We start from the raw sequence: 27,644 nt of genomic DNA, 5'->3' as shown, positions 1-27,644 counted from the left end.
AGTGGGAGTGGGGGTAGGAAGAAGGTCACTCTCTGAAAACGAAGATCCAGTTTTACTGCTGGACAGGAAGCTGTTGAGGCAGGCGGGGGTCAGGACACACAGGGTCCTATAAGCTGCACGGGCAGGGGAGGGAGTTTGCACTTCATCGTGAGTGCAGTTGGGTGACAGAGATGGCCAGACTTGGCTTCAGAACTCTACCAAGTCAGCATCAGGCCCATAGATTAGCCTTCAGTGGCTGGGGACGTCGGTGCCTAGGCCTGGAGTGCCACCACCTCCCTGGAGGACAGGGTCTCTTTCTGAGACCCACCTGCCTCTCACAGCCCCCCTTGGGGTTGGGCGCCGGAGAGAAGTAGCCGAGGGACTGGTTTCCAGCTGCCTCGCTCAGACCCTCTTCCTCTTGAGTGAGGAGCGAGCGGGCCTTCTCAGCCAATCACCAAGCCCACCCTAAATTAGCCATAATGACTCCTGATTGCTCCTTTGTCGCTGGCTGGCTGTCAGCTTCACTTCCATTTGAGGCTGTGGGGAGGAGGAGGGGGCCATGCAGCCAATGTGTGTGCTGGTTTCCTATTTTAGGATAAATGCGTGTGCTGCGGGGCTGAGCCCCCGGGCTCTCAGAAATCCAGGTGCCAGGCACAGATGAGTGGGGGTGGGTGTGGAGGTGAATAGAACCGGTTCCAACAGTGGGCAGGACTTTACAGTTTGCAAGGCGTCTCTCTGACCAGGGGGCAGGATCACATCCCTATTTGACTAATGAGTACCTGAGGCTCAGAGAGGGGTTAATGTACAATCATAGGTAGTAGATAATGGGACCAAGTGGGGTTTCATTCATTAATTCAGTCTACAAACATTTATTCAGCACCTACTATGTGTCAGGCAGTGCACTAAGTGTTAAATATAAACTCAGAGCTTTTCTCATTGTGACCACAAGAATAGCTCGCTTTTTATAGATAAGCTTTTCTTTTTAATTCTTATTGAAATATAGTTAATTTATGAGAGTAGCTTGCTTTTATTGAGCACGTACTATGTGCCAGGTGCTTCGCTACCTACTTTTCAAGTGCTGTCTCATTAATCCTTCCACCAACACAGTGAAGTAGGGTCAAGGATGTGCTTGGATGGGGCAGGAAGTGTTTCTGTCTCCATCCTAAAGGTTGGTATATGCCAAAGATGGTTCACAAATAGGGGCATGTGGGGAGCACAGAGACTGAAGGGCTGAGGAGATGAGAGAGGGTCCAAAGGGGAGGGGTGACCGCACAATGCATGACCACATGGGTGACTCCAGGAGATCCAATCAAAGAACTCACATCCCATGTAGGGTGGAGAGCCTGGGTGAGCTGACCACAATACACACACACACACACACACACACACACACACACACACACGGACTGTGTTGTATCGAAGATCCTACTTAAACACAAAGTAAAAGCCTCTTCCAAATCTTCCTTTGGACTCCCTAGGCAGCTCTGAGCACTGACCAGTTAAATAATGAATGACCCACTCCTTCCTCCCACTGCCAGGACATCATTCTAGGACAATCATTTTTATTCCCATTTAACAGATGAGTAAACTAAAACTAAGAGACCCTGAGTCACCGGCCCGGGTCACTCAACCAGGAGTGGCAGAGTAGACTCTGGAGCTGAGCTCTGAACCAACATCCCCCTCAGGCTGCCCCTGGACCTGTTAGTCGTGAGGCCAGCCCGGGTGCCCTCAGTACCTAGCAGGCAGTGGGCGGCGGATCAGCTCAACTCCTCACTGTAAAGCAGCAAGCCCCCTTCCCCCCTTCCCCTCCCCCTCCCCACGGCCCAGCTCTGCTCAGAGCTATTAACCAGGTCACGCTGGCTTGTCCCAGTCCAATAGTTCCCTTAATTGCCTTTTTATAGCACGTCGTACAACTGTTCATTACGCTGTCATATTTCCCCTCCGAGGCAGCAGTGGGGGAGCCGAACGGAGGATGGGGACCCATGCAGGTGGCAGGGGCTGTGTGTGGGGGGCACCAATGTGTGAAGCTTATTTTCTACTTGGTCAGAATGAATTAAACGCGTGCTTCTCACACTTGACTAATACACGAGCTGCTTTTCAAAGGGGAAAAAAATCACAGCCCCCTCCCTACAACTGACAAACTATCTTTATTATGATTTTACTGAAATATGTACAAACATAAAGCTAAGTATAAATTCGTATCCTTTTAGCTTTATACAACTGGAAAAGCAAACACAATGTACCCACATGATACAAACAAAGCTACAAAATCAGAAATTTCAAAATGACACGATTAATTTAATGTGATGGATGATGTGTCGCTGAAATTAAATCGCCACTTGCACAGTGAGTATTGTGCTGTATGCTTCAGCATTTAGCCCCCCTCTGTTCTTTTGTCATAAGGCCCACAACAATTAAAGCAGTATTTGGTCATCCAGGGGATCTAGAATTTGCTGGTAGATACTTTAGGTATAAAATGATACAACATAAAATTAACCAGTTCTGGGCGAGAGTTCATACACCCCAAGTTAAGAAACAGTCAATGTCCCAGGAGCCTTTATCAGCTGTACTAGGCTAAGCCATCCCATGGGGAAGAGCCATGTGCTCTTGAGGCTGGAAAGCCCAGGATACAGGGCCTGGCCCTCAAAGGCCACCCAGACTTTAGTGAAATCCACAAGCTCTTCTGAGCACCTACTGTATGCCTGTCCCTGTGCCTCCCAACCTCCTGTCCCAGAGGAGTTGCCTGTGTGGTCAGGAGGAAGATGAGGGTGACCAGAGTAGACATATATACCTCTCAGTGCAGGAAGAATGCCCAAGAGCAGACATGGAGATCTGTTTCGCCAGTGGGAGCCAGATCTGGACTTCAGCCCCTCCCTGGAGTCCAAGGCCTAAGCTCTTCCTGGCAGACTCACCTAGAGTGTGGAGGTTATAAGGTCAGCTCTGATCCTGGGTTTGAATACTGGATCCTCCACTTCCTAGCTGTGAGATCTTGGACAAGTTACTTAACTTCTCTGTATGCCAGAGTCCTCATCTGTAATGGACATGAAACCAACGCAAGCTCAGAGAGATGCTTTAAGGCAATAGTGAGAGAACACAGACAAAGCACTTACTCTAGAACCCGGCATAGAATAAGCATTTGTTAAATATTAATGTTGATATCTCACCTGATTGATATCTCACCTGACTCCAGCTCTCAGCAGAATTGGAAGAGAAAGAAACTTCTAGAGTTAGCCCTTAGACTGGAGACCATAGAGTTATCATGAGTGGACAATAGAGGATTTGAAATTCTGTGTGACATTTTGTGTGTGTTTGTGGAAGGAGGATCTTCAGCCTCATTAGATGTTCAAAGAGGTTGTGACCTAGAAAAATCTTAGGCCACTGAGGTAGTGCTGGTCAGGGGTTGGCAGATCACTCAGTGTCTTGGCTTGAACAACATAACAAAATACAACAGACTGGGTGGCTTACACAACAGGCATTTATTTTCTCACAGTACTGGATGCTAGAAGTCCCAGATTAAGATGTGGCAGTGTTGATTTCTGGTGAGGACTCTCTTCCTGGTCCATAGATGGCCACCTTCTCACTGTGTACTCACATAGCGGAGAGAGCAAGCAAGATCTGGTGCCTCTTATAAGGACACTAATCCTATTGGATCAGGGCCCCTCCCTTATGACCTCATTTAACCTTAGTTACTTCCATAGAGGGTCTATCTCCAAATAGTCACATTGGGGGTTAGGGCTTCAACATAGTGAATTTTGAGTGGACGCAATTTGATCCATATCACTCAGGAAGGTAGGCTATCTGGGTGAGTGAAAGTTTTGACCAGCAGAGGCTAGCCCTTAACCCTTCTAAGCAAGGATCACCTCCAGTTCCCCTGGCCCTCCAAATCTAACATCTCTCACTTTGCATAATCCTTCCAACCTTCCCCTTTTCCCTGCTTGTGCCCATCCAGCACCATCTCCCCCAGTCCCTGCCTGCAGCCTCTGACGGTGACAGTAGCCTAACCTAAGGATTATGGGAATTTAAGTAGGCAATCCCCAGAGTTCTTTCAACAATGCCTGGCACAGAAAGAGCACTCAATAAAGGTTAGCTCTGCACCAACAGGTTTGAAGGTCCAGGAGGTCAGACCCACAGCACCTTTGCACTCCTGGAGTTCAGGGGCCTTGCAGCAGGGCTCATTGGAGTCAGAGCCTCCACCACAGCTATCTCTCCCAGTTATAACTGGTGACCCACAGATTCCTAAGGGTTGCTGAGAGGTCTTGCAAGGAGTCTTTGAATCTGGGTGTGTACCCCAAGCCCTCTCTGAACAAAAATCACATCTCACACATGTATGTATGACTGGCTTCCTACTATGTCGAAGGTAATGTGAGCATTAAAGATGAATCAGTTTAGAAGAGCTACAGAATTCAGAATTCAGAGCTAAATTCTGGCCATTGCCTATGTGTGTTTCCTCAACCAATTATACTAAAAGTTCATGGGGGGAAATGGTTTTGTGATATGGATTTAATCCAACCCACAAATGTTTATTCAGTGTCTACTGTGTGCTAGGGACCCAGTGGGGAATGAGGTTGTCATTCTCCCTGCTTCCCAGTGTAATAGGAGGCTGTGTTCTCATAAAGGCAGGAACCCTTGGTCTAAGGGTTCAGTCCAGGGCTCTTGCTTCAGTTCCAGGCAGCTTCCTCTGGTTTCAAAGGCTGCCAAGGGCCAGGCCTGGGTCCCCAATGTCCCCTGCTCCCTGGTCTCTTCTCAGAGCCATGCACACAAAGGCGTGAGCCTAGAAGCCCAGAACTCGTGAAATCCAGCCTCCCTTGCCCTGAGGCAGGACTCCACATGATCTCTGAGAGGACATCCAGCCTTTGCCTGCATGCCTCCAGAGATGGCATGCTCTCTATTTCAGCAAGGAAAAATGCTAATATTTACAAAGTCATTAATACATTTTAATATGTTTCACCCTGAGCTAGCAGAGGCAGCGTCTTCACCATCCATGGTGCCCCCTGATTTGTCTCACCAAAGGGAAAAGGATCAGGGTCTTTGTTCCGGGCATGGATTGCTGCCCCCTCCCCGCCCTTGTGCCCATGGACTCAGCATCAGGAAATTGGGTTCTGGTTTGAGGCAAGATGGGCATGACATTCTCAAGCCAATGCACTAGCTTGATGGGGGAAGGGTGATTTATAGAGCCAGTGCCTGTCCCCGTAGCAGGAAAAGGCTCACGGACAGAATATGCTCGGGAAAAGGAAGAGGAGGGGGGGGTCTGTCTGTGATCATTCAGCCCCGAAACGATGCTCATGATGTTGGCTTTCCAGGCCATTAATTCAAGGGCTCCATGCCCCACCCCCATGGTGCTGCCTGCTCTGGGAGATAAGCCCAGTTCTATTTAACCCTATTTATTCCCCCAAAGTGTCCTCCATCTCTGCGAGCCAGGTGTTTAACCCTTTGGCTACTGAAGGCATCAAAAATAGAATAATCTTATTTGGAAGAGGGACACCCACCCCCCACCCCCCACCCCGACCCTGGTCCGGGTGGCAGGACCGATCCAGAATAAGGGTTTAGCTTCATGGGACTTGGCAGGAGTCCTGGGAGTCCTTCACTGCTCCCTCTCAGGCAGCCCAGGTCCCCCAGGAGGGTGGGGCTTTGTGTGGCCCTGGGAGGAGAACCCCCGTCCCCACTCCCAGGACAGGCAGCAGGGGCAGCTCCTGCTCCCTCACCCACCGTCCACATTATCTTAGTCACAGCTCTGGGTTCTGACATCGGCCAAGTGTAAGGCTGTGGCAGCTCCGTCTCTTCTGTGCCCCCCCGGCTGCTGTCTCTGTCTGGCACGTCCCGCTCTGTCTCCCTGCTGCCTCTTCTAGCATGTTCATTTTTATGTCTCCTCTGCCCCTTTCCTCTCTTTGTTCTCTCCTCTTTTCCCTTTCGTGATCACATAGGGGTATTCTTGCTTTTGTGGGTGCCTGATGATTGGTCTCATTGTGAATCTGTGTGTGTGTGTGTGTGTGTGTGTGTGTGTGTGTGTGTTCCTGTGTCTGGGTGTCTGTCAGTGTGTGTATGTGCTGGCCTGTCTCTGACCTGTGTGTGTTGCTCTGTTAAGCTGTGTGAATCTGCTAACGTACTTGAATCTGTGCGTTGGTCCTCATTTCTTTGTGCATCTGTCAACTGGCTTGTCATTATCTGTGTGTGAGTGGATGTGTGTATGCTCATGTTGTGTTTCAACTCAGGGGGCCAAGCAGCTGCAAATTCCCCTCCCGAGGGTGCCCCTAGAGGAGCAAGTAGGAGAATTCAGAAGTTGATGGCTTCACTAGAGCACAGCCCAGCTCGATCCCAGATAGATAGGTTGTCCTGGTCGTCTCCTGCGGCTGCCTGCCAGGCCCCCTGCCCTCTGCACTCCTCCTGCCCTTCATTCTTTTCCCTCCAGGTCAGCCCAGGACTGGAAGGGGTGAGGACAGGGAGATGCGGCAAAGCCAGAGAGTGTGCATTCAACTCACTTCGACTCTCAGCCCCGATCACAGGCTTTTTCTCGTACACTCACTTTCCCCCAAACAATGAAAAATGGCCATTGGGTTATAGCGATAACAACAACAATAATAAAATAATTGCTACCATGTATTGGGACCCTTAGCCCATGCTAAGAATTTGATATACACAATCTCGTTGAATCCCCTCAAGAACTCCAGGAGTCTGTTGTTATTTTCACATTTTAGTGATGAGGAAATGGAAGCTAGGACATGTTAAGTGAGTCATCCAATGGCACACAGCTAGTACATGATGGAGCAGGACTTTGCAAGATGAGGTCATGGAGGCGAAGGCACACTGGAGGAGCATCAGGGTTCCTTCATCGTAGCCCAGCTCTACCCTGGACTCTGCGTGACCTTGCACAGGACACCTTCCCGCTGGGCCTGGGTTTGCTTCTCTGTGCAATGGGAATGAAAGTGAGGCTCTGTTGGGATGTTTTAGGGATGGTTGAAGCATTGCAGAGAGGGTGATTGGCCTGAGTGCTCTCTGGGGTCCCCACCCGCAGTCCCAAGAATTGGGGTGAGAAGCAGAAACAGGGACCATGCTTGTGTCATCTTCAGCCAAAAGAGAGTCACACACAGAATAAGCTTTGAGAAATTTTGCTGAATGAATGAATAAATGAGTGAATGAATGACCTCATTTCTCAATACTACAAGAACTTCACAGCTCACCTTGGGTCCTACAACAGTGAACACCAGTAGGGAAAAGGAAAGAGAGGATAAGCACTCCGGACCCTCATAAAATCCACACACGAATTGGCAATGACCAACTGATACATATGTGTTATTGAATCACTTGTAAAAGAAGGCATCAATGACCATCTTCAGGTCTGGGTATGCATGGGGTAGAAGGGAGCCCTAGGGAACTGTTGTCTCTGCCCAGATTATCTCCTGTGCAACTAAAGAATTTCACCAAGAACAGAAGGGGAGGGATGAGGATTAGGAGATAGAGATCTTTGTCTATAGAAATCTGTAGGGAAAAGGCTCTCTCTCCCTAGCATCTGGGGTTTGGGGTGGGGAGGGTCTGTCTCTAGGGCAAATCTCCGGGTTGGGAGATCAGTTATTTTGTTTTGTTTTGTTTTTTTCAAAGCCTCTTTGGAGGAGTGAATCTCTGTGTTTGGGGGAAGGATCTCTGTCCTGTCTTTGTTCTGAGTCCTATCATGATTTGGAGGGTCTGTGTTTGGGAGAAGGCTCTACGGAGAGGTTTTCTTGTCATAGTGGTGGTGGGGAATGCTTCACGCTAGGGCAGAGGGTTTCTGTTTTCTTTTCTGGCAGGCAGGCTCTTGGGGGAATTTAAGGGGGTACCTGGGAGCGATTACTAGCATCTCTGCCCAATGTGGTGGAGGTTCTGTATCCGGAGAGGAGTTTCTCAGAGACTGTGAGGCGCTGGGGGTGTGGGCAGGGAGGGGTAGGAGGTAGAGGGGAAGCCTGTCTTCTCCTGGCAGCTCCAACTTGATGGTCAAAGCCCTCAGGCCGTCCTACTTGTGCGCTGACCTGAGCTAATCTAGAAATACAGCAGGGGAGGAGGAGACTGGGGTTCTCAGAGAGACTGGGTCTTGGGAAGGGGGTCACTGGGAGCCCCTTTCTTTTCCTTTCCTTCAGATTCTCCCCATTCCACCCCCAGTCACAGCCATTAGTCCTCCTGCACCTAGGCTGGGACAGCCAGGTCGCCGACGCTGCTGTTTACTGCCTAAGAGCCCGGGGCAGGAGTCCAGCTGGGAACACACTGAGCCGCGGACCCGCACGGAGACACAACTACAAAAGGACTCCTACAGGCAAAACCGCAAGCAACCCATTCAGGAATACATATACACATCCAATCCAGCACACAAGCTCTGTGCACACACAGGCACAAATGCGCGCAAAACTATGCATTTACAGAATAAACATGGTTACCAAATCTCACCCTCGGAGTCCGCTCAGCTCCAGCCCGTAGCAATACCTGGTACAGTGTCGGTCTTTGTCTCTGGGTCTTTCTCCTGCTCTCGAGCTACACGCAACCCACTCAACAGAAACAGTGTAGGTTTGCACAGCCCCCGGCAGCCGCCGGGCTAGCAGGGCCGGAGCGCACAGCGCGCCTCCCCACCCTGGGCCCGCCGCGAGCCCTTCCTTCCTCTGTGCCAGGCACCAGCTGCGCCCCTCCGCGGCGCGGGCACTCGCAGACCCGCCTCGAGGCTGTTGACAGGTGCCTTCAGTCCTTCCTCCTTCCAGACCCCCAAACGAAAAGAAAGCGAACAGCCAACCTTTCGCCCTCATTATGCACACGTTTGGAGAACGGTTGGTGGCGAACATCCCGCAGAATCACTTCCATCTCGGCGTCCCTGGACGGGAGGAGACAGCCCCAGTGTCCGAGACCGGGGCTGAGCCTCCTTGAGAGCGTTCCTCCACTTCTGCCGGACACTTCTGCCTTCAAGGGGGGCTCGCGACCAGGTTGAAGTGCTGGTGATGGGTGCCAGGGAGACAGAGCGATGCCCAGACGGCCTGGGCCGCCGGAGACAGGTAACTGTCCTGCTGCCTTTCTGGGCGTCTAGACCAGTCCTTGGCCAGAGGATCTGGGGCTGAAAGGCTCGCGAACTCTGGAGGGGGTAGCCAGGGACAGGGGACCAAGAGGATCTGCCCGCTCGGGCCCCCTCCCTTCCTGCGGCGGCGAGGTGGGAAGGGCCAGGATCGGAGTTTAGCACCTCCTCCAGAAATGCAGCACTCCGGCCCCCACCCCGCCTTCCACACCCCTCCTTCGCGCGCTCCCTCCTGCTCCCTTCCGTGGGCGCCCTTCTCCTGTCCCCATCTCGGTTCTCCGGAGTCCCTTGGTGCCCCCTTTCTCTTCTCCTTGCCCTCTCCTCACTCCTCCTACCTCCCGGAGTTTCTCCCTCCCCAGCCCCTCCGCCCCCGCCTGATTCCGAGGGGCGGGAGCGCTTTGGGCTGCGCGCGGTTGGGGGCGCCGCGCCAGCTTCGCGTAGCTGCTCTGACGCCGCCGCCGCCGCCGCCCTCCGCAGCCCAGCCCGCGCCCCGCGGCAGCTCCGCAGTGCACTCGCCACCGCCGCTCCGCCAGCCCCGCTGCCCGCCCGCCGGGTCGGCCTTGAGCGAGCCTCAGACGCCAGCCGAGGGGGTCATGAGACAGAGCGCCCCGGGGCACCGCGGGGAAAGCGAGCGAAGATAGCGGTCTCACGCCCCCGTGGCCCTCACCGCCTTGCCGTGCGTCCCCCGCGTCCCCAGCCCCTTCCGTCCTTTTCTCGGGCCCCGCTGCCGCCATGGCCACCCTGCTCCGCAGCAAGCTGTCCAACGTGGCCACGTCCGTGTCCAACAAGTCCCAGGCCAAGGTGAGCGGCATGTTCGCCAGGATGGGTTTTCAGGCGGCCACCGACGAGGAGGCGGTGGGCTTCGCGCACTGCGACGACCTCGACTTTGAGCACCGTCAGGGCCTGCAGATGGACATCCTGAAAACCGAGGGCGAGCCCTGCGGGGACGAGGGCGCTGAACCGCCCGTCGAGGGAGACATCCATTACCAGCGAGGCGGCGGCGCGCCCCTGCCGCCCTCGGGCTCCAAGGACCAGGCCCTGGGAGCTGGTGGCGAGTTCGGGGGCCACGACAAGCCCAAGATCACGGCGTGGGAGGCGGGCTGGAACGTGACCAACGCTATCCAGGTGAGCGCGGGATTCCCAGCTCTGCCTCTCCCCCCCCCCCGCCCCCCCCGCCCCCCCCCCCGCCCCCAGGTCTGCGCACCAGGCTCTACTCGCAGTAGAGTCCCCTGGAGATCTCAGCCTCAAGACCCCTTCCTGTACCAGGAATCTCGCCTGCCCCCATCCCTTCCAGCCCTGCGCGGGGATCTACGTCCCCATGTGGTGTCTCCCCCCACCCCATCCGGCCCCCTCCCGTATCCCGGGCCGCCGGACAGCTAGGCTGAGGTTCTGTCAGAGAAGCTTTCCGGAGACTCTGCCGAAGCGAGGGAAACAGGAGGAGGGGGAGTGGGGAGGGGTGAGGGAGAAAGAAAATCAGGATTGGAGGGAACAGTATGGCCTGGGGCTCCGGAATGGATTCACAGCTGCATTTTCGGCAGAAAAGGAGAGGGGGAAAGAGCTGAGCTGGGAGTCTTCTCCCCCGACACACAAGACACACACGCATAGACAGCACGCATGTACATAGGCAGGCACACATGCCCACAGCCCCCCTCCCCCGAAGAAACACCGGTCACAGGTGCACACGACATACATCTATATATAGACCACAGAATTATCCTCAAATGCACCTTCATACACCCCTACACCTCCCCCACACAGAAACACCTGTACATACCAAGGGCACACACATAAACCCGTCTGAACGTAACACACGCACACATGCACAGACTCATGCACACAGGATCCACCCGCTCTCTCAGGTGCAGCCCTGTCGGGGACAAACAGGTATACACAAACATGCACACACACACAGACATACGTATGACCACACAAGCACAATACGGTCCCTGGTACCTCAGCGCTACCTGCGCACAGACACACCTCTCGCTCGAAATCCCAGCTACACCGCAAAAAGCTCCTCCGCGTGTGACCCTGGCGAAGCCGCCTCCAGATGCTCTGAACAGCCTCTGGTCTCCAGGCCCGCCACCCCGTCACCCCTACTCTCAACCCTCAGTCCCCACCAGGCGGCGCCGGACTCCGCCGGGAGCGGGTTTGGAACCTGCACAACGACCCCGGGAGCTGGAGAAGGCGAGCAGGCCGCAGCTCGAGGGGCAGAGAGGGCCTCCGCCCCACGCGTCCCCGGGCCCTGCGGCTTGCCTCCCATCTCCCACCCTCGGCGTCCCCGGAGCGCACAGGTCGTTGGGGCGCAGAACGTGGGTTTCCCGGGAGCTGGAGGCCGAGATGGGGTTGTCCCGGGACCCGGGCTCCGCAGGGGTCCTCGGGGCCCTGCTCAGTAAGTGACCCAACCCGAGGCGCCTTCCGCTCCAGGGCCGGGCCGGACGGCCAAGCGCAACCAGGGACCCGGGGGGAGCGCACCAGCTTCGGTTGCTGCCCCCGCCTTCACCTGGGGCATCTTTAAAGGCCCCGTTCCGTAGGCCTTGATGGAGGCCAGGGTGGAAGGCTGGAGGCCTGCAAGCCTCGGGAACCCTGGATTTCGTTAGCTTTGCTTCCCTATGTGGATTCTAAACCCTTCTTCCACAGCTCTGCCCGCCCGATCCCGCAGGTTCTGGTTGTTGACTCCCGCTTGAGTTCGCCGTTCACAAAGCGCTTGCGCTTTCCCCGTGGGCCCCTAATCCTGCTTGCCTCTACCACTTAGTCCCCTTCCTTAGGGATCGGTCTCTCCGCCCCAGTTTCGGCCTGGCCCTAAGACTGCCCAACCCTGTCTCCCCGTCCCCACGCCTCTGGCCTCACCCCACCCAAAGCACTTCGCCAGCAAACCCCACGTTCCCTGTGTTCTTGCCTCCCTGCCGCTTGCCCCACGCTCAGCCCCCCTTCCTCCCTACCCTGTCTCCTTTCTCTCCCGCTGCCGCTTACAACGGTTTCCTTCTCCAGTTCGGCCCTTAGACACCTGCGTTTCCCTCATTGGCTTCCTTGCACCCCATTCCAGCCCCATCTTAGATTCTGTGTCCCCTTTTCCTAGTGGCTCAGGCCCAGCTCTCTACCTTTCTCCTCGTCCTTTTCCGGTCAACCCCCTCCAGCCCCTTCTCATCTTTTTCCGAACCACCCCCAGGTATCTCCTCGTACCCCTTCCCTCTTTGCGGCTTGACCCCTTACTCAGCCCCCTCCCTACCTCCCAGCCATTAAGCACACCTCTCCTTCTCAGTTTTGTCCTTCAACACCCCCCTCTCCACCTCTGACTCAATACCCAGGCTCCCCATTAGACCGCTCTACACCTCCACTCCAGCCTATCCTTACCCTCTCCTCCCAGTGGCTTAGGCCCAGTTCGCACTTAGCGCCCCCTTCCGGCTACACCCTTAAGTCACTCCCCCAGACCCCGTATTCCGATACCGCATCCACTGAGCTCCCGGGTCTGGTTGCCTTTTCGTTCCGCAGGGCATGTTCGTGCTGGGCCTGCCCTACGCCATCCTGCACGGCGGCTACCTGGGATTGTTCCTCATCATCTTCGCCGCCGTGGTGTGCTGCTACACTGGCAAGATCCTCATCGCATGCCTGTACGAGGAGAACGAGGACGGCGAGGTGGTACGCGTGCGGGACTCGTATGTGGCCATCGCCAACGCTTGCTGCGCTCCGCGCTTCCCCACGCTGGGCGGCCGCGTAGTGAACGTGGCGCAGATCATCGAGCTGGTGATGACTTGCATCCTGTATGTGGTGGTGAGCGGCAACCTCATGTACAACAGCTTCCCAGGGCTGCCCGTGTCGCAGAAGTCCTGGTCCATCATCGCCACGGCGGTGCTGCTGCCCTGCGCCTTCCTTAAGAACCTCAAGGCGGTGTCCAAGTTCAGCCTGCTGTGCACTTTGGCCCACTTCGTCATCAACATTCTGGTCATTGCCTACTGCTTATCGAGGGCGCGCGATTGGGCCTGGGAGAAGGTCAAGTTCTATATCGACGTCAAGAAGTTTCCCATCTCCATTGGCATCATCGTGTTCAGCTACACGTCGCAGATCTTCCTGCCTTCGCTGGAGGGCAATATGCAGCAGCCCAGCGAGTTCCACTGCATGATGAACTGGACGCACATCGCCGCCTGCGTGCTCAAAGGCCTCTTCGCGCTCGTCGCCTACCTCACGTGGGCCGATGAGACCAAGGAGGTCATCACGGATAACCTGCCCGGTTCCATCCGCGCCGTGGTCAACATCTTCCTGGTGGCCAAGGCACTGTTGTCCTACCCGTTGCCCTTCTTCGCTGCTGTCGAGGTGCTGGAGAAGTCGCTCTTCCAGGAAGGCAGCCGCGCCTTCTTTCCCGCCTGCTACGGCGGCGACGGGCGCCTCAAGTCGTGGGGCCTGACGCTGCGCTGTGCGCTGGTCGTCTTCACGCTGCTCATGGCCATCTACGTGCCGCACTTCGCGCTGCTTATGGGCCTCACCGGCAGCCTCACGGGCGCCGGCCTCTGCTTCCTGCTGCCCAGCCTCTTCCACCTGCGCCTGCTCTGGCGCAAGCTGCTGTGGCACCAGGTCTTCTTCGACGTCGCCATCTTCGTCATCGGCGGCATCTGCAGCGTGTCCGGCTTCGTGCACTCGCTGGAGGGCCTCATTGAGGCCTACCGAACCAACGCGGAGGACTAGGGCGCTAGGGCCAGCCCCGGCCGCCCTCCCGCGCTCTCCCTCCTCCCCATTCACCCCTCCCCCAACAAACCCGTGCGCCCTGCCGCCGCGCTCGGGAAGCCAAGCTTTAAACATCTCTGGTTCCCCGTCTCTGATTTTGGGGGTTGGGGGCGGGAGGGGATAGGGATCCACAATCCATCACGTCTGCGTTTCTGTTGTCCTTTCTTTTCCACAACACCCTGGTTTCGGGGGAGGCGGGGGCGCATCTGTGGGCAGGGTTTTCTGTCCTTTCAGGAGGGGCCCCGACACTTTGGTCCCTGTCACCGAGGGGGGGTGGGAAGGGAGGGAGAGGGGCCGCAACCCGCAGGCGCAGAAACTTGACCTTGCGGGCACATTTCACAGCCATCAGTGCTTGGAATCTGCAGCGTCCAGCCATTTCCAGCAAGAACGATTCCCATTCCGGAGACATTTCAACCCTTCAGCGGGAAAGGCTGGCCGGGAAATCCGTTTCGGATGGGCGATTTCCTTCGCCGAAGCAGGGAGGCGAGAAGCCCCGGCGGGGCCGGCTTGCCTGCCGCTTTTCAGGAATCCAAACTCATCTCGTGCAATTTATCAGGTTGTGGAACTGTTCTACTGTGCGTGTGGTGTGCTCGTGGTGAATAAGATGAAATGTATATCAGAAAAAAAAAATCTATCTCTAATTTAGAGTGCGGTGCATAATTATATCCGCAAATAAAGAAGAAACAAAGGCGCTCGCGGCCCTGTCTCAGTTCTGCATTTTCGCACCCGCCGGAATCCTGGCGCTGGTTGGCGAGGGAACCGACTCTGGCCCGCCCCGTGAAGCAAGTGGGGATGGAGAAGCAGCTGTAGTTAAAGGGTCCCTGCAGAGCTCCGGGGAACGTGAGGGGTGGTCAGCACCAAGGGGAGGCTTTCTGAGTGCCTGGGGGACTCAGGCAAAGGAGCATGTGGTGCGCCCATGGTTTCAGTGTGGCCTTGGTCCCCCAGCCGCCAGGACTAGGCTTTTTTTTTTTTTCCCCAAATCTTTCCCCGGGGGTTGGATCCATCTGAGAATTTGGTGGACGCTCTCGAACTCCAATCCTAAAATAAAGAAGGGGAAAAAAGTTTTGCTTATGTACAAAAGCCCTACAGAGTTGTTCAACAAATATTTATAGACAGCCCACCAGGGCTGGGACCGTGCTGGCTGCTAGGAGAAACAAACTCAGCCCTGCCCTCCTGGAGCTCACAGTCTAGTAGAGGAGAGACAGGCGATAGATCGGGACTCTGAAATCCACAGTATGACTGCCGGCTGTGAAGAGAGCTATAAAGGAAGTCAGCAGGGCCGTTGTGTATTTCCCAGGGTTTGCCAACCTAGCATTCCAGTCATCTCTCACCCTGGAGAACCCCCCTCAAGTCCAAGGTGGGGTTTACACAGCCACAGTGAAGAGATCTGGCTGTTTAGATTCACCAGGCAGAGCCGTTTTTGCCCCAGCCTCCCCTTTTCTTGAGCAGCCTGTTTGAGAATGTGTTTGCTTAAATTACCCAGAGGACCCTGTCCTTTTTTATGCAGATCCTACTGCAAGGGCAGCCCTCGTGTTGCTTCCAGAGGCGCCATTCCTGGGTCCAGTGGAATGGATCACGGTCAGACTCTCCAGATGGAATCTGGGAGCTCAGGAAGGCTAGGCCGTTCTCACTGGGAGAGAAGCCACGGTGGGAGGTTCTTGATCTCTCCCACCAAGGCAGAGGCCTCGTTTGGAACGATTTCTCCAGGTGCAATGGGCGCACAGGAAAGAACGGGGAGAATGCCTATGCACGGTGGCCATTTCTCCCTGCCCGCTGCCACGGCGTGGGTGAGTGTGTGCTTGTGTGAGAGAGAGCGCCTACACGAAGATGTGCGGGGCTGGGGGTGGGAGGCTGTATCTGTGTCTTGTGCGAGCTTTGATGAATGCGTGTGCTTGCCTGTGTGTGCAGACCATCCCTGAGCGCGTGCCTGCGACAGAGGTGACCTCGCACCGCCCTGCTTCTGCAGCCATCCAACAAGTGTGGAAGCGCAAGGGGGATAAAGTTCGGTCCCCTCGGCCGCCTGCGGCTCTGACGATTTGAACGGGCCATTTGAGATGTCCGCTGTCATCCACCTGATGCCCCTTTGTCCCTATTGTCTCGAGTCAGGATCCAGAGCTGACCAGAGGATTCTCAGTTTCCCGCCCCTCTACGCCCTCTGATGCCTCCCAGGCCGGGAGAACTGACCGTTCATCGCCCTTGCCCCACCTGCGCTGCTCCTCGGCAGGTCCACCCAGCCTCGGGTACGATCTGAGTTGGAGCTCGGTCTGTAGCCTTCAGAAAAAGCCCTGACTTCTGCAGTGGAAGGGAAGGAGGGAGCGTCACGCTGCACCAGCTCCGTCCTTCCCGTCTTTAAAAGGACAAATGAGACACCAGGCAGGCCCCGGACAGCGGCTGCCATCTCCGCGGACTCGCCTGGAGCCGCTGCACTGCATCTTAGCTCCCGGCTTTGTGCTCAGCTCCCTGGAGCCCGGGTCCCCCACCCGTCACCCTGCGCGGGCCCAGAAAGGCAGAGGCGGGAGAGCCAAGCTCCTAGGCGCCCCAAGGGAAACCTTGCCCCCTCGTGGGCAATACACCCATCCCCAGACTCGCATTCAGGCCGACGGGAGAAATAGGCAGCAGGAGAAGATGCGACCCATCTCTGCATCTCCCACACCTACCCGCCAACACCAAAGTGCATGGCTAGAAGTTGAAAAGAACTCCTGAGCTCTCCTCGGGTCCGCTGTGAGTTCGCAATCCGAATTCGAGGGAGGCAGATAGGGCCGGCAAGGTTCATTCAGTGAAGGAATTGAGGAGGGAGGGAATCCACGTCAGGACCCGACCCTTCCCCTCCCCCCGCCCACCAGGGTTCCCTCAGTTCCTATCGGTTCTTATGACGAATCCTGGCTCCACGCCCTTCGGACCCTGACCCAGTTCTGTGCTTTGGGAACCACCAAGATCCTGGAGGAAGCCACCACCCTGTCCCGAGCCAGCCCTGCCTCGCTCCCCAGCGGTGAGAGAAGGTTCTCCACTTTTAGATTTCTAAATGCTTCTTCCCTCCCTGCCACCCCGCACTCTCACCTCCCCGCCCAGTTGATAATGATTGCTTATTTCTAGTGCTTTACTTTCAGGTCCTCCATATTTCAAGTGACAATTCGATGGGGTTTTCTTCCCCCCAAACATAGAAGGATGCTATATCATAGGACATGTTTTGTTAAGTGACAAACCCTACCCCAGGGACTAATATGTTCCCCACTTAAGGACCTTGGAGGGAAGGAGGGAGTCAACCGGACTCCAGGGGCACCAGTCAGGAAGTGGAGAGGATCCAGGCCTTTCTATTGGTGGGGAGCAGGGATCTCAAACGCAGGGCCAGAGACAGGCTTAGGTCAAGGAGGGGCAGGCTGGCTGGACCGCTATGTCCTCACTGCAAGCTAAGGTGTGGTGGGGAAGCCAGGCCTGGACATCCAGGGGTTAAGGGGGTGGAGCTGGTTTGACCCCAGGGAGCCAGCCTCGGGGGTCCTTCCCACTGCTCTTTATTTTTTCTTCTCCAAAATTACAAAAAAAAAAAAAAAAAGTTCAAACATACAGAAAAGGTGAAAGAATTCCACAGCTTAACTTGAACAATTAACATTTTATGGTGCTGGATTATCTATCCTATATCTATCCATCAATCCATTCAATAATCCATTTTTTAATGTAACTTTGAAGAATTGAAGACCTCAGTATATTTCCCTCCCAAATACTTAGGCAGGCAGGGTCAGTAAGCGTGACACTGAGATAAGCACAGGTCCAGTAGTGGCACAATGCTCGGCCATATGGAGTCTGAGGCAAAAGGAAATATCAGCAATACAATCCTGTCTTTAAATTTTATTATCCGTTCATCGTGTTATTTTGAACACATGGTTCACTTTTGACTTTTGATTTTTAAAAAGATTGCATAAAATTTGATCTTGACTATTGAATTTTTTGGCATCCTTTTATATTTTGCTCTCTAAACAAATGCTTCACTTTCTCACACTAGTGCCAGCACTGGGTGTGAGGTAGGGCTTGGGAAATGAGTTCTACTCCCTGGAAGTTTGGATTGAGACTTTTCAAGAGTCTGGCTACAGTTGATGCTACAGTCATGCTGTGGGTACCACCTCTGCCAGTTATGGGGTCCAGGAGGGGCCAGGCGAGGAGGGTCCTCTGGCCAGGGACACCCAGCAGGATGATCCAGCAGTGCTGAGGGCCCAACCATATGAGCTTCCAGCAGCTCCCAGCAACCTTCTGCGGATGGGGTGAAAACAGGGTAGAGAGATTGAGGATGCAGAGGGGATGGTACAGACTCTAGATTGGAGAAGGAAGTACAGTCCAAAGGGAGAGCACAATTAAAGGAATTGTTTCCAAGTACCTGGCACAAATTCTGGTAGGTGCACAGGATTTATTTATCAAATATTTGTTGAGCACCTACTATAGGCCACTGGACTAAGGACTGTTCTAGTCCCTAGGGATGCAGCAATAAACAAGATAGACATGGCCTCTGTGGTAGGGGTCAATGCCCTATCCTATGTCCTTAGATGCATCTGAGTTCACCAGAAGTTGTGGACACTTCTCCGGAACCTGACAGCGAACCATGACAAAGTGCCTCTCTCCATCTGTCTCTCTCTCCTCTGCCCGAGGGCTTTCTAGAATACCTTGGAAGAACAACTTGGAATTGCTGGGGAGTTAAAAGCTCCCAAACACCCAGTCAATTGGCAATAAATGAATGGCTCCTGTCCTATATTGGGATTATTTGTGGTCTATTCCTCAAGGTATCTCAGATGGTTCCCAGCAGGATTGAACCTCATGTGTCCACAAGCTCATCAAAGCACCTTTTATTTGGCTTCCCCTCCCCTTCCCTGTCTCCCTTTCCCTACTACCTCACTTGTCCTTTCTGGGATCGCCTTGCAAATGATTAACTGCAACTGAGTCCTTGTCTCAGTGTCTGCTTTCCAAGAAAGCTAAACTAAGACAGCTCCTGTATTCACAGTGCTTTTAATCTCGGACAGTGATTCCCAAATATACATCCTTAGACAGGTGCCAGGCAAGGTGAATAGAATCAAATAGGGAGGTTTTCAGAGATTCCTGTTCCCTGCCTTCACCCCTAGATTCAGATATTTAAGTTCCTGATGTGCCACTGGTTTGGGATCACTAATATAGAGAAAGTTAGGTCAATGGATTGACGGATGAACAAGTAGATGGATGGGTCAGTGGGTATGTGCTCTGAAGGTCAATGGTTGGGTAGATGAGCCGTTGACTAATAGATGGATCAGTGGATGAAGGAAAAGATGGATAGACAGAAGAATGGGTCAGGGGATGAACAGATGAAAAGGTGGATCAGTGGATGGATCAATAGGTGAAAGGAAGAAAAGAGGGAAGGATAAATGGGTCTATGGCAACAAACTTTAAGCACAGTAAGTGCCACAAGAGTGGGCATAGTCTTTGCTGGGCTCCCTACTGTATCTCCACTATCTAACACAGGATCTGATATGCAGAATGTACTTAATACATTTTGTTCAACAAACAAATAAATGAATAAGTAATTTCTTTTCAAAAAGATCATCAACACATAAATAGTTTTGGAGTCACAGGAAAGTATGAGGTTGTATGGTCATGCCATTCAAGATGGCTGTTCTTTTGCTCTCTGTACATCCCCTGCTTGACTAGTCCTTGCTTCACCTGTACCCTAATCATAGGGCTTAATCAGTAACTACCTATGTGCTTGCTCCCTGCCCCAGCCACTGGTTTCCCTGGTAACTGATGAGCCAACCTGATGTTAATTCCCCCTATAAATGGTAGCCTCCTTAAGGAAACAATTCCATTTACAATTGCATCAAAAATAATAAAATACCTAGGAATAAACCTACCTAAGGAGGCAAAAGACCTGTGCTCTGAAAACTATAAGATGCTGATGAAAGAAATCAAAGACGACACAAACAGATGGAAAGATATACCATGTACTTGGATTGGGAGAACCAATGTTGTTAAAATGACTATACTACCCAAGGCAATGTACAGATTCAGTGCAATTCCTATCAAATTACCAGTGACATTTTTCACAGAACTAGAACAAAAAATTTTTAATTTGTATGGAAACACAAAAGACCCCAAATAGCTAAAGCAATCAGAGAAAGAAAAACGGAGCTGGAGGAATCAGGCTCCCTGACTTCAAACTATACTACAAAGCTACAGTAATCAAAACAGTGTGGTACTGGCACAAAAACAGAAGTATAGATCAAGGGAACAGGATAGAAAGCTCAGAAATAAACTCTTGCATCTGTGGTCAATTAATCTACACCAATGGAGGCAAGAATATACAATGGAGAATAGACAGTCTCTTCAATACGTGGTGCTGGGAAAACTGAACAGCTACGTGTACAAGAATGAAATTAGAACATTCTCTAACACCATACACAAAAGTAAACTCAAAATGGATTAAAGACCTAAATGTAAGACCAGATTCTATAAAACTCTTAAAGGAAAACATAGGCAGAAAACTCTTCGAGATAAATTGCAGCAATATTTTTTTAATCCACTTCCTAGAGTAATGAAAATAAAAGCAAAAATACACAAATGGGACCTAATTAAACTTAAAAGCTTTTGCATAGCAAAGGAAACCATAAACAAACAAAAAGACAACCCACAGAATGGGAGAAAATATCTGCAAATGAAGCGATCAACAAGGGATTAATCTCCAAAATATACAAACAACTCATGCAGCTCAATATAAAAAAAAATGAACAATCCCATCAAAAAATGGGCAGAAGAGCTAAAAGGACATTTCTCTAAAGAAGACATATGGATGGGCAAAACACGCATGAAAAAATGCTCAACATCACTAATTATTAGAGAAATGCAAATCAAAAGTACAATGAGGTATCACCTCACACCAGTCAGAATGACCATCATCAAAAAGTCTACAAACAATAAATGCTGGAGAGGGTGTGGAGAAAAAAGAACCCTCCTACAATGTTGGTGGGAATGTAAACTGATACAGTCACTATGGAGAACAGTATGAAGATTCCTTAAAAAAACTAAAAATAGAGCTGCCATATGATTCTGCAATCCCTCTTCTGGGCATATATCCAGAGAAAAACATAATTTGAAAAGATACATGCACCCAAATGTTCACAGCAGCGCTATTTACAACAGCCAAGACATGGAAGCAACATAAGTGTCCATCAACAGAGGAATGGATAAAGAAGAAGTGGTACATATATACAATGGAATATTACTCAGCCATAAAAAAGAAATGTAATAATGCCCTTTGCAGCAACATGGACCTAGAGATGATCATACTAAGTGAAGTAAGTCAGACAAAGACAAATATCATATGATATCACTTATATGTGGAATCTAAAAAGATGATACAAACGAACTTATTTACAAAACAGAAACAGACTCACAGACTTCAAAAACAAACTTATGGTTACCAAAGAGGAAAGGTAGCAGGGAGGGATAAATTATGAGTTTGGGATTAAAATATACACCCTACTAATATATACTAATATATATAAAATAGATAGTCAACAAAGACCTACTGTATAGCACAGGGAACTCTACTCAATATTCTAACAACCTATATGGGAAAAGAATCTGAAAAAGAATGGATATATGTATATGTCTAACTGAACAACTCTGCTGTACACCCGAAACTAACACAACAATGTAAATCAACTATACCCCAATATAAAATAAAAATTAAATTTAAAAAAATGATAGCCTCCTTCTCTCTGCCCTCACCCCCCGCCCCCGAGTAGTGAAGATTGCCACCGTGTCGTACCTGCTGTCTGTCATACAAGGGGTGGGGTATCACTCCAGGACCTTTTGCTTCAGATGTGTAAGATCCCCTATCCAATAAAACATTGTTGTCTCTGTTGCTGTCTCTGCGGTCTTTCTTTAGTCTCAAGGCTGGGCATTTACAAGGCTTGCAGGCCTGCAGGATACAGCCCAACCGAGGTCAACCAGGAGAATGGATGAAAATAAGAAAAGCACTGGGCCAAGGACCTTGCGGAACAGCAATATTTCAAGTTCAGGCAAAGGAGGGTAAGGAAGAGGAGAATTCAAGTCTGATAAAGAATAGTCAGAGAGGTAGGGGAAGAATAAAGACAATGATGTTCTGGGGTTGAAGAAGGACAGGTTGTAAGAAGCAGGAAAGGACAAAAATTTGTTTCCTTTCTCTGGACAAATAGCATCTGATTTGGACCAGGAATGGGGATGTGGGTATCTTTTGTCTCTAAATCTCAGAGCTTGGAGTAGAAGAAACATACCTAGAAGCTTTTCAAAGAAGAGTGAGACCAGGACTGAGAAACAGTTCTAATGAAGGATCCACTCTAAAGGGGGATGTATAAAGAGGGATGTCTAAGAACACCAGTAAGTAAGGCAGACCAAGGGAAGCTGAAGAAAGAGGAAGCTCAACAACAGGTCAATGAAGATGAGGACTCAAAGAGGGTGGCCTTGGGTTGAGTCTCCCCAGCAACAGACCCTGACACAAGAATTTGAATGCAAGTAGTTCACGTGGGAACTGATACCAGGAAGTACTGAAGCACAGTGGAGAAGTGGGGGAAGAGAAGGAAAGGAAGAAAGCAAATTAAGGGAACTTTATGGGCAAGTAAGCCCCTGTGCGTAATTGGATAATAAATTCAATTCAATTCAATTAATTGGTATTTTTCCCCCAATTTCCATCAGTTACTGGTGGAGGGCGGCTCATGGGGGCAACTCACAAGCATTTCTAGGCTGCTCTGTGCCAACCCCAGCATGTTCCTACAGTCATAGAAAGCCCTCATACAGCAAGGCACAGAGCTTACATAAAAGCCAGTGGGCTGGTGTGCATGGGCGCTGGAAGTGCCCAGGGCTCCAACAGTATCTTTTGCAGGGCCCTTGTCTTAAGTCTTGGAGACTTAAATGAGAATAATGTTATTTGGCCCAAGCCTCAAGTTCAAGAGACTTCCAATGTTAGCTGAGGGTCAAGGGCACCCTCAACAAAAATGTTGATCTTGATTAAACTCTGTTTTCCCAAGACCAGATAAATCTAAGTGTGAGAGGACCTATGTAATGGAAAGGAGCCTCAAAATCTCAAAGCTGCCTGAGCCCTTGTGAAACTCTTGAAGGGGCTGCTGATCTCCCAGACCATATTATCTATTTCTCTCTTCTGGGCTTTGTCATTTTACCAGGGATTTCAGCTGGAGCAAATGCCTTGTTCTGAGGGCTGAGTGGAAGACAGAGCACTGACTTACCTATCACATTTCCACCAATCAGGGCTCTCACTCATCTGTGGTGAGGGGAACCTGCCCATGGCAAGCATCTTATGGGACGCTCTGCTCTGTCCCCTAGCAAAGAAAGACCAAGGTAACATTTGAGCTGGGCCTTGAAGAATGAGTGGGATTCTAGGGGCAGGTGATACAGGGTAGAGCATCTCAGGCTGTGTCAACAGTATGTGCAAAGGGACAGGCTACTAAAAGGCCACAGCAGGGAATTCCCCCGCAGCCCAGTGGTTGGTACGCCATGCTTTCACTGCCGAGGGCCTGGGTTCCATCCCTGGTCAGGGAGCTAGGATCCCGCAAGCTGTGCAGCGGCCAAAAAAAAAAGCCACAGCATCCCCTCTATCCAATGAGCCTATTGGTGCGTTGGCAGAATCTGGGGAGAAGCTGGAAACCCTGTGCTAAGTTCCTTGTCTCTAGCCCAAGTCTGCTGCTTGCCTCCTGAGCTACATAATATCTCTTCCTTTTCCCAGGCAGTGGGCTCAAGGAGCCCTGAGCCAGGCTGAGCACAAGGTCTTAGTCCACCATGATGAATCACAGCTCAACAGCCAAATTTTTTTCCTTTTTTAAAAAAAATTTTATTGAAATATAGTTGATATACAATGTTGTGTTAGTTACAGGTGTACAGTAAAGTGATTCAGTTATACATATATATAAATATATGTATTTTTTTTTATATTCTATTCCATTATAGGTTATTACAAGATATTGAGTATAATTCCCTGTGCTATACAGTAGGCCCTTGTTGGTTATCTATTTTATATATAGTAGTGTGTATATTTTAATCCCAAACTCCTAACGTATCCCTTTCCCCACCTTTCCTTTGGTAACCATAAGGTTGTTTTCTATGTCTGTGAGTCTATTTCTGTTTTGTAAATAAGTTCATTTGTATCCTTTTTTTAGATTCCAGATATAGGCGATATCATATGATATGTGTCTTTCTCTGTCTGGCTTACTTCACGTAGTATGATAATCTCCAGGTCCATCCATGTTGCTGCAAATGGCATCATTTCATTCTTTTTTAATGGCTGAGTAATATATATATATATATATATATATATATATATATATATATATATATATATATATATATATATATACATACACACACAAAACACATCTTTATCCATTCATCTGTCGATGGACACTTAGGTAGCTTCCATGTCTTGACTATTGTAAATTGTGCTTCAATGAACATTGGGGTGCGTGTATCTTTTCAAATTATGTTTTTCTCCAGAAATATGCCCAAGAGTGGGATGGCAGGATCATATGGTAGCTCTATTTTTAAGGAACCTCCATACCGTTCTCCATCGTGGATGCACCAATTTACATTCCCACCAACACTGTAGGAGGATTCCTTTTTCTCCACACACTTTCCAGCATTTACTGTTTGTAGACTTTTTGATGATGGTCATTCTGACTGGTGTGAGGTGACACCTCATTGTAATTTTGATTTGCATTTCTCTAATAATTAGCGGTGTTGAGCATCTTTTCATGTGCCTCTTGGCCATCTGTCTTCTTTGGAGAAATGTCTTTTTAGACCTTCTGCCCATTTTTTGATTGGGTTGTTTGTTTTTTTGATAGTGAGCTTCAACAGCCAAATTTGATGCCCGTTCCCATCACACCCTCCTGGCCAAGCATCAGGCAGACTGGGAAGCACATATCTCCTTGGAACAGTTTTCTAATGGCTCTATCATCTGAGTCCTGCTGTGCAGACTCCCTCAGGAATAAGAGCATATGCATTGTCTGATCACCTAAATGTGCAGTGTGTATATGTAGTGGTGTGTGTGTGTGTGTGTGTGTGTGTGTGTGTGTGTGTGTGAGTTCAGAGACCAACATGAGAGTGCCTTAAGCAAAACAGAAGTTGTATTTCCTTCTCACATAAAAATCAGAGCTGGTAAGAGGTCCAGACCCATGCTTCTCAAATTTTAATATGCATGTGAATCATTTGGGAATCTTCTTAAAATTCAGGTTCCTGATTCACTGGATCTCTGGTGGAGCTGGAGGTTTTGCATTTCTAACAAGCTCCCAGGTAATGGTGAGGCTGCTGGGCTGCAATCCACACTTGGAGGTGCAAGGCCCTGGAGCACTGATTCTCAAATTTTGCTTCCTTCTACCATCATCTGGGGAGATTAGAAAGCTCCCCATGCCCAGGTCTCACCACATAGGATGAAAGCAGAATCTCTAGGGGTGGGACCCAGGCATTAGCACTTTTGCAAGCTCCCCACACAGCAGTCATAGGTTGATAGCAATGATCAAAATGTGCTGGTCAGGAATTTATGGATTTCCTTCCCTGGCAGTGGAGTAACTTCTGGGTTAGAGCTCTCTCTGCCTCTCCTTTCCTGGGGGAACTCCATTGTCCACTGTTCTCAGTGCTCTTGGCTTTGCCCTCTGAGAAGTTCTTTCATATCCATGAACCTCCTGGGGATCTCAGAGAGTATGCCCTCCTTGGGGTGGCACAGCTTTCACACTCAGCTTCCTCCTGGTGCAGGTTTGGGATCCTAGGGTTACCTTACAAGTCAAATATATACAGAATTTTGGAGCCCAGGCTTGTGGTTTCTTGACAATACAATTCCCTCGAAACTTAGTGTTGACCCTGTAGGTTCAATTGTGCCCCTCAAAAAGATATGTTGAAGTCCTAATGTCTTGTACCTGTGAATGTAATCTTATCTGGAAATAAGACTGTTGCAGAGGTACAGATGTAATTAGTTAGGATGAGGTCATACTGAAGTAGGGTGGGTCCTTAATCCAATATGACTGGTATCTTTATCAGAAGAGGAAAAGAGATACACACAGAGAGAGACACAGGCAGAACACCACATGACAATGCAGGCAGAGAGTGCAGGGTTGGGTCTACAAGCCAAAGACTGCCAGCAATACCAGAAGCTGAGAGCAAGGCCAGGAACAGATTCTCCCCTGGAGCTTTCAGAAAGAGCATGGGCTTGCTGATACCTTGATTTTGGACTTCTAGCATCCAGGACCGTGAGAGAATAAATTTCTGTTGTTTTCAGCCATTTCACTTTGTGGTACTCTGTTATGGCAGCCCTAGGAAACTAACACAGTAGGCTTCTGATCTATCTTCTAGCCATTTCCATGGGCAAATAAATACAAACATGGATTTCGTCTGGTGCTACATTGTGCAACGGAGTAGCCACTAGCCATATATGGTTATTTAAGCTTAAACGTAAATTAAAATTAAATAAAAATTCCATTCCTCAGTCGCACTGCTCACATTTCAAGTGCTCTGTGGTCACATGTGGTTAGTGGCTACTGCATTAGACATTGCAGATCGTAGAACATTCCCATCAAAACAGAAAGAACTACTGAACACCATTGGTCGAGTGTATCAGTCGGTTTTTTCCTGCAATAATGTTGCATAGCAACCCCAGAATTTCAGTGGATTATAAAAACAAACACTTCTGGTATCCATGGAACAGCCCAGCTTTAGGTGGCAGGTTGGCTGGACTTGGCTCCAGGCTACAGTTTGTGTTGGGTTTTCTCCATGTGTCTCTCATCCTCTTTAGACTCAGGGCATGTTCTTCTCATGACTAACAGCAGGAGAGTAAGAGGGCAGTCTAAGCCACACAAGCACATTTGAAGCCTCTGCTCAGATCACGTCTGGCTAACAGTCCACTGGCTAAAAGTGAGTCCCATGGCCAAGCCCAATATCAATGTCTAGGGTGAGAGAGGTCCAACAAAGTTACATGGCAGATGGTACGGATGTTCACTCCTCTATAATCCTATTATAGAGGAGTGAAGAACTGGGAACAATAATCCAATCTACATCGCCTATACATAGTGCTTTTTCCCCCCCTTAAAAGGTAATACTTTCACACGGTTAAAAAATAAAAAGTATATGAAAAAGTATGCAGTGAAAAAGTCTCCCACACCTGACACACTCACCTGGTCCCTTTCTTTTACAGGCGAACTCTTTTCTTAGTTTCTTGTCCATCTGCATGAAAATACAAGCAAAAACATATATATTTTCTCCCCACCCCCTTTCTTAAAGGGAGTTTCCTATAAACTGTACTGCCTTATTTCTTTTAAATATTTATCTTGGAGATTCTTCCGTATTAGTATACTTAGGTGTAGTTCTTAAACTTACATTCACTTATTTTTACTGTGTTCTGCTCCTCCTCACTTTCTCAGTTTAATGATGGATTCCTTCAGATGTCTGAGAAAATGGCTTGTGTTGAAAGGCAACATCTTTAATCTGGTTTTGCCACTAACTGGCTCCCTATTTGGCCTAGAAGTGCTCCTAGAGTTTCTTGAGAACGTTTTGGGGTCTCATCTCTTGCTAAGGATGTTTATTTACAACCACCTTTTATAATTAACCTGCTTTTATCTCTCAAAGTGTTCCAGAGCTGGGAGGGTAGAGCCAAGGCAGCTGCTCTAATTCTTGCAACCCCCTTGGCTGGTGGAAAGGGGGAAATAGGGCAGGGGAGAGCGTGCCCAGTCCTTTTAGAGCTAAAACTAAGGCGGGGGTGGGGGGGGGGGAGAGTCACATGATCACAACAAACTAGATGACCGTGCAGGGGAATTATACCACAAAAAGGAAGAAAGAGAATATGCACGTAGTAGGTAACAATTAGTCCTTTTCTCAGCGTTTGAGGTCTGTGAGAGGGTACAGTCTGTAGGTCTTAATAAATAAATCTATTTTAAAACTTTATATT

At 50.3% G+C, this 27,644-nt stretch overlaps 1 protein-coding gene and 1 long non-coding RNA gene across 2 annotated transcripts; one reads left to right on the top strand and one right to left on the bottom strand.

Moving 5' to 3' along the window:
- Positions 1-2,107: 2,107 nt before the first annotated feature.
- Positions 2,108-7,070, bottom strand: LOC309613255. The gene is made up of 2 exons (XR_014235614.1): positions 6,983-7,070; positions 2,108-6,880 (listed from the first exon to the last, which is right to left on the bottom strand). It is a non-coding gene; the product is annotated as an uncharacterized lncRNA (long non-coding RNA).
- Positions 7,071-8,958: 1,888 nt separating this feature from the next.
- SLC32A1 (solute carrier family 32 member 1) lies at positions 8,959-14,409 on the top strand. The gene is made up of 3 exons (XM_082359861.1): positions 8,959-8,981; positions 9,476-10,123; positions 12,491-14,409. The coding sequence occupies exons 2-3, from the start codon at positions 9,731-9,733 to the stop codon at positions 13,676-13,678; spliced, it is 1,581 nt and encodes a 526-aa protein (XP_082215987.1). The 5' UTR covers positions 8,959-8,981; positions 9,476-9,730; the 3' UTR covers positions 13,679-14,409.
- Positions 14,410-27,644: the final 13,235 nt, after the last annotated feature.

Source organism: Balaenoptera borealis, assembly GCF_965194805.1.
Source record: "Balaenoptera borealis genome assembly, chromosome: 16".
NCBI lineage: Eukaryota > Metazoa > Chordata > Mammalia > Artiodactyla > Balaenopteridae > Balaenoptera > Balaenoptera borealis.
The sequence above is the reverse complement of the archived record's forward strand: the minus strand, read 5'-3'. Positions and strand labels throughout refer to the sequence as shown.